General features: G+C 39.3%; 1 protein-coding gene across 1 annotated transcript in view; it reads left to right on the plus strand.

Annotated features, from left to right (window-relative positions):
• Window positions 1-5,648, plus strand: part of LOC101935221 (cytosolic phospholipase A2 epsilon-like) — a 47,309-nt gene extending 41,661 nt beyond the window's left edge. The window contains exons 20-21 of the mRNA XM_065593060.1: window positions 1,689-1,875; window positions 3,538-5,648. Of these exons, the coding sequence (XP_065449132.1) occupies window positions 1,689-1,875; window positions 3,538-3,773 (423 nt within the window). The 3' untranslated portion in view covers window positions 3,774-5,648. The remainder of the gene's footprint in view (window positions 1-1,688; window positions 1,876-3,537) is intronic.
• The last annotated feature ends 1,999 nt before the right edge of the window (window positions 5,649-7,647 follow it).

Here is a 7,647-nt window from a genome sequence, read left to right on the forward strand (position 1 = left end):
TATGAAGATATTCTCAGTGTTCCTTAGTAATTTTCTAGTAAAACTAGGAAAAGTAATTGACAGGCACACACGATAAAAAAAGTAATTATTAAGGTTGATAAAAATTTCTTATGAACGAAAATATACCTACCAAAAAGTATAGTTGTGTTGAAACTAAATTTTTTGTGGGGGGAACTGTCAATTCCAAGAAAATATAGATTTTCCTACATTAAATCTCAAATGACAAATCAACATTTTGAAATGAAACTCATTTTTTTCATTTTATTTCAACTTACACAGTTGTGTCATTTCAACTTTTTGGTTTATAAAAAACCATAAAACCCCAACATTTTATTTCAAAATGGTGACTTGAAACTCATCATCATAGTATCTGAGTGCCTTCTAGTATTGCATTAGGCAATGTGACTACACGTCTGTCACATGCTGTTTGTTCTCTCATATTCTCCCCAGAGGGAGAAGTGCATGGTGTGTCTTGTTTGGTAGGTGGTGGTTGTTAAATAAATGTACCTGTTGATTTGTATTCCTATTAGAGAAGGCAAGATCAAAGAAATTCCCCTTGGACTTGGAGCAGAAAGTGATGAGGCTTTTGATGGTCCTTTGTGGGGTTGTTCTTTTCACTGTCTCGGATCACCCCTGGAGAAGGTTATATCTCCTGCACAGACAAGGTTTACTCTTATTGTGGAGAGTTCCATTGTGACATAGGTGTGAAGTTGTCTAAATGAAATGAAAAATCTTTCAATTTGAAATGTTGATTTGAAACAAAAAATCTCACTTTTAATCAGTTCAAACGTTTCTGAATAGAAAACTGATTTTTTTTTACTAAAACATTTAAGATGAAGATTTTTTTTTTTTGTCGTTCAAAATTGCTTACAGGAAAAATTTCAGTTTTCTGACTAGTTCATCACAAAATTACATGTAATTATATGGCTATTACTTCCTTTTTGATTAGATGATATGAGGTTTTCTGGCAGCTGACTCTGTGGTAGATGGGACAATTCAATACCTTTGGACTCAAATTTCTACAAGGTCTTTCATTAACTAATTTTGCATGTTACAAATTATCCTGATGAAGGATGAACTGATAGTTGGAGCACTAGCCCAGGCTTTGGAAAGTCCAGGTTCAATTCCCTGCTTCTCCACAGACTTTGTGTGACATTGGACAGGTCACTTAGATTTCTGTGCTTCATCCTCTGATCTGTGAAGATGGGGATAATTGCACTTCCCTACCTCAGAGGGGTGATGTGAAGCTAAATACATTAAAGATTGTAAGGTGCTCAGATACTTTGGTGATGGGGCCCATATAAGTATTTTAGAAAGATACATATACTCTTTGTGCTTTCCTCTCTGATGTTCCATTTCAAAATCTATTTATGGAATCCTCTTACTTTACTTTACTTTACTTTACTTTAAATTAGATTTAAATTAATACTTTAGTTTTCAGCTGCCTGTGGAATCTATACTACTGTAACTGCTTTCTCATTTTGTTTAAAGTGCTACAGGGAGCAAAATAAACGGCAACATCAGTATTCTATGATGTAGTCTTTCTCCAACCTCATGTGTTCCCATAGGAATTCCTGTGTAACCCCTTAGGTATAGAAAGGCAGTTTAACATTAGTTACTGTGTTTCAGGAAATCCTGGTCTTTGTCCCTTTTTTGAGTTCTAAAATCTTTGTTCTGTGATGATTCAGCCTCTGGACCTAATTGCGAAGTACTTCTCGGAGCAGGGAATCCCATTCCCCAGAATCGAGATGAGTGAGGAAGACAGGAAAAATCTGAAGGAGTGCTATCTGTTTGAAGATGCTGAGAGTCCAAGAGCTCCTATAGTGCTTTTTTTCCCATTAGTAAATGACACCTTCAAAAAATACAAAGCTCCTGGTAAGTTATCAGCAGACAGTAATGTTATCTCCTTGATCAGCCTGTCCTGCCCATTTCATATCTGATGACTCTCTGTTGGCTGTATCCTCCTTTCTCATTTCAATACGATCAACTTTTCCACGGACAAGAATTACCATTTTCACTGAGTCAATGCCACTCAACCATCCATCATTAAAGGCACAGTGCTCATTTTAGCCACACAATTATTTTGATCTCACACACACGGTGTTGTCTTGCTGTGTATAAATGAAAATTAACTTAATCAAAAATGCAAATCCTTAAAATGGAGGGTCTGAGAAACCACTACAAGCTTCATTGACATCTACTGTTTTGGGTTTTTTTTACACACATGTAAAGGCCTGTATCACACACTTGGGTCTTGATGGGTTGAGAACTTTGCTTTCAACATTGTTGATAAATTGTATAGTCAATTGCTTGACCACACTTCGGTATGTTATGAAATATACTCAAGAGACCAAATAACCAATGTCAGTCAGGTTTATTGCTATAACTCAATAATAATATAGTACAGGAAAAAGGTTCTATGTGATACCACTCTCAGAGAAGCCATCTTGTGCAGCAGTGTTACATTCACCTTACGCAGAAGATGTGCTCCCAGAGTTACACCTCATGAGCCATGTTTTTATACCCTGCCGGTTTACAAGCAAAAGATACTGTGTACATCATCTGAAACGAGATTTAAACGATCAGCTTTCTACCTTGTTTTTCTGGTACTATGATGTACTTTTCTCTCTCTCTCTGTTCTGAACACCTGCATTTCAGGCACCAACAGGCATGAAAGCATCTCCTAGGTTTGTACTAGGGTAGAAGAATCATATGTCTTGTCCTCTTTTCTTTGGGACATTCCAATACAGGCCTGTGAGAGTAACTCCCTTTCTGTTGCTACAGTAAAGCACTCATCTGTCCTGATCTTGACAGCTTTCTTAATTGCTCAAGCCAAAACTTACTTCAGGGGATGCAATGGGTTATGAGATACTTAGAATAAGTGAGCAGCATTATATAAAAAACATAGGCGAATTTAGGCCATATAACTGCTATATTTGTGCTTAATGATATTTGTGCTGAACACTTACTAATACCTATTATTAATAGATGTATATATGCTATCCAGCATATATTAGTCAACGGTATCAACAATCTGCTCACTGAATGGGTCATCATTTTCCCTTCAGTATGGCTAGCCTGTATCGGCTGGGTCATTGTTTCACTGATTATAATACATTTTTGAGTGGCCCCCTGTCTTTTACATTTTCTCCTGCTCTCAGTATTCCATTTTGTTTTTGCTCACTACCATTGAGGCATCTTTCTTTCTAGATTGGGGAAGCAGATATGCAGATCATGTAGGTCCCCTGTAAATGATACTCAGAGGGCTGACCTGTAGTAAGTGTTGTTACAATGGGTTCTTCCCCATCCTGACCCTATCAGCAATCTGGTTTTCATCAGTTCTGGAGAGTGGTGATGTAGAGATTGAAAAACTTGATTTTGCTAGAGATACTTGTACATCCCTATGACAATTAACTTTGCAAGCTATCTCGCTAGAGAGAAATCTCCCTCCCTGGCCAATTATTGCCTTGTTAATTGATATAAGCTCCAAAATGCAGTAATGTTTCACTGGTAAAACTTGCTACATTTTTTTCTTAGGTGTGGAACGCAGCCCCACAGAGATGGAGGAGGGGAAAGTTGATGTCTCCAGTCCCCTTTCCCCATATACTACAAGGGAGCTCTCATTCAGTGAAGAGAATTTTGACAATCTGGTGAAAATGACTGACTACAATATCCTGAATAATGAAAACTTGATTGTTCAGGCCTTGCGCACAGCAGTGGAACGGAGGAAACAGCAAGCTCCCATATACTACAAGGGAGCTCTCATTCAGTGAAGAGAATTTTGACAATCCGGTGAAAATGATTGACTACAATATCCTGAATAATGAAAACTTGATTGTTCAGGCCTTGCGCACAGTAGTGGAATGGAGGAAACCCCAAATAAAATAGTCACTATCCAATAGACTTAATCTCCCGGGATTCTATTTCTTGTGTCTTCTACTATGTAGAGAGACCAAAGCCTTCTGATGACTTGCTAATGTTGTATATCTAATAGTAGCCTCATCATCATGCCTCCATGGACTCCAGTTCATCCCAGTTAAGTGAAGGTTCAAATAAACAGAGTTTGCTAAATCACGTCATGACTAAGACTTTACAGATGGTTCAATTGCAACCAAACTTCACACCATCAAGGTTAAATTTTAGATTTTCTTACCTTATCAGTTTATCCATAGATATACATTCATTTTAAGTTAAAGAAGTGCACCTTGTTGTGTTAATAAAATATACAATCCATTAAAAAGTATTTTAACATGCTCACACAAAAATACAACTGTGTCTAAATCATCCTTTTAAAAAGTCAGTAATTCTGCTTTGTTTTCTGCCAGAAATGCTGCTTTGTGAATTGGAGTCTTTATAGCACATAGCTAATCCATTTGGCTGGCACTATTTCATTGTCGTGGACACACAGGAGAAGAGTCTGTCATCATTGATCTGATTATTTGTCTTTTGTCTCTGTTATTTTCAATTGGCTCTCTCTGCTGCTCTTAGCACTTCAGTTTGATGACTCTTTGGCATTCTTAAAAAAAATCTGTAAAGTTGTCACTGTCCATAAACAATATCACAGGGTTCAGTAATTTTTGTTACAACTCATTTTCACTGCCACACAAATTGTTAAATAACACATTATTAATGGAGTACTTCAAGGTGTATCTTTTCATAGGGTGCCATGCATAAGGCAGCATGCAGATTATTAGGAATGTGCAACTTCGATAGTGATTTTCAAGATATGTTATTTGTGTGACCAAATGTTGACTAGAAATATGTGGGTCTCAAGTGTTCAACTTGCCCAGCCTTCAGGTAGAAACACCTTCCTTCCCCTTCCCCAAGTGGCCTAAAATACCCCTCCCCACCAGTCTAATCTCATTTGGAGCTGGATGGCCCTTCAGCTTCTCCCTGATCTTCAGGAGGTGGTAAGTAGCCACAACCCTTGATATAAATGTTCTTCTAGGGGGCTGCCCTGGGTGGTTCCTCTCTCTCTCACCTATCTTAGAAACATTTTGTGGGTTGATAGTTGCTTGTGACGACCTTCCCACAATCCTGCAGCAGCTAGATCATGAATTATTCCTGCAGCCAGTACTAACACTAGACAACACGGCTGAGGTGCCCGTCAGGCCTTGCTGCAGCCTCTAAGGAAACCCCAGGCATTTTCTAGCTGCGGCTAACAGGCTCATACTCTTGCTACCTATTTACAACCCAGAGCCAGTGAATCAGAACTGACATTGAGAACGGGAGTGTGTTTTGCTCATGCTCAGGCAGGATGGACAGGATACTTCTAGCTCATCCGGAAGACTTTTCTGGACATGGGTGGGAGCAAAAAATAAGTCTGTTCCCTCAGAGAAACAGTGTTAGGGGGGCAGTCAATCGGAACTACTTGAATATTGGATGAAGAGAAGTGGGCCACCATTTTTACCTATTATGCAGTAGGTATGGACTTGAAAGGATATGATGTAATCCTGTTTTTTTGTTGTGTTCTGCACCTTTAAACGTAGAGAAGTCTCCCTGCCTATGACAGGGACAGTTGTGAGACAGCCATAATTGTATGTTTCAGGTCAGACTCGGTACGTAACAGAGTCAGCAACAGTTGCTCACTCTATCATGGAAATCTATATATGTACTTTTGTTGTTTCTTAATTGGAAATAAAACACATTCAGACTAGAGGTACATGTTTTTCTCTTTGCATATGGGGAAATACAGACTACAAAAAGATTCAGGTTTGAAGTGATTTCAATGGCATAGGCAGAATGCTCTTCATTTATTATTATATCATTTTGCCAGCTACCTTTCAATTCTTAGTTACAGGTATTAAAAGAGATTTCTAATTTAGAGAGCAGATGAATAAGAGAATGCATCATAGAGGAATATAAATTAATAAATGGTACAATATAGAGATCAGTTGGGTACTCCTATTTATCCTTTTCATAACACAAGAGCAAGGGGAACCTTACAAAACTCACAAATAACCTGTGGAGCTTATTCCCACAGATGTTGTTGAGACAAAATGCTTATTAGGTGTTAGAAAGGGGTTGGACGTTTACATGAATACTAAGAATATCATCCATTGTTATACTAGATAGAATAAACATATGCAGATAGCAATTCTCATGCTTCAGGGCACAAGACAATATATCACTGCCTGGAATTAGGAAGGATCTTTTCCCACAAGCACACTATTGCAAAATTGGACTATATGGGGGTTTTACACTGGGAAAATTTTGCTACAATATTTTTTTTCTGAATTTGTTGATTCAGCAAAATTGAACCATTTTGTGGAGAAGGTTCAATTTGGCTGAAGTTCCGTTGGGTCTGTTGGAAACCTGACCATTTTACTAGATGCTTACCAGTCCAGCTCCTTGGCAGCTTGGACCACCAGGGTCCATGGCTTTGTGTCAGCTCAGCTGTCCATCAAGACTGCCTTGGGGTCATGAATTCCAGTGCTTGCAGGGTCTATGGCCCTAGGGTAGCCCACCAGGAGACTACCACAGACAGGGCAACCTTAGTGCTTCTAGTGCGACTCTGGGGCAGCCCCACAGCAGGACAGCCCTGGGGTTGTATTCTCTTTTGTGGAGAATGATTAAGTTTTTTGATTTTCATTCAGAATGAATCCAGATTTTGAAATATCAAAATCTTCTACAAAACAGAACCTCTTTCCTCACCCAGTTCTATTTTACAATGCCCCCATAAACTTCAGGTACTGGCCACTGTTGAAAATAGAATCCAGTATGGCATTTCCTGTAGTGCTGTGTTCCCTTGTGAAAGGGTGAAGATTTCACTGCTGGAAGAAAGAATCACAGTACCTTTCAGTCACTGCTGCCTCTGAGGGGACTCTGTCCAGACAAAGTTGCTGTATCCACCACGGCTTGTAGAATTCATCCCTGCACCAGCGTGAGGGCAAGCACATGGACACAGGAGCTGCTTCAGTTTGGACCCAGGTTCCAGTAGTGGTTATGGTGGCAAACAATTGTTGTTCACGGGCAGAGGTCAGGGGGACTACCATTTACTTCCCCTTGGCAGTGAGGGTGTCCCTGCTGAGGCTGAGAGCAGTGATTCCAGATGGAGTGCATGGGAGGGTGAAACTTTCAGGAGCCAGAACTCAAAGGAAGAGCTCTGGTGGCTGGCAGCTTACAAGGTTGGCAGGTGGAAATGAAGGTGGGAGGAATCATGATTTTTTCAGATAATTCACTGAGACAATCTTAAAGGCAAAAGGAGTCAAAAATCAAAGATGTGGAAGAGCTTGTAACATTCACCAGACCTCTTGTGGAAGTTCTAATACATTTAGAGACGCCCTCTAATAAGATAACTTTTTGCACACCAATTTAGTGTAAACAGTCCTGTCCACTAGTCCTGATGGAGTTTAGTATGTAGAATAAATCTGACATTTTTGGATTAATTTAATTTTGAGTTATGAGTGGACCATCCCTCCTCCCAAAACAAAAGATAACAAAACCCCAACCAGTCCAATTTCCCAAAAGTACTTAATAAATGTGGTAATTTTCTGGTTAGGAAGTTTTATAGTTGCTGCTTAAAGCATAGCCTTTTGTGTTTATATCCTCACACTACATGGTGTCAGAAGTGAGTGAATCCCTTTCTCTAAAGGAATAAAGGAAAGAAAAGAAACCCCCTCCACCCAGACTAGCAGAGTGGAGGGT

Source organism: Chrysemys picta, chromosome 4, assembly GCF_011386835.1.
Source record: "Chrysemys picta bellii isolate R12L10 chromosome 4, ASM1138683v2, whole genome shotgun sequence".
NCBI classification, from domain to species: Eukaryota; Metazoa; Chordata; order Testudines; family Emydidae; genus Chrysemys; species Chrysemys picta.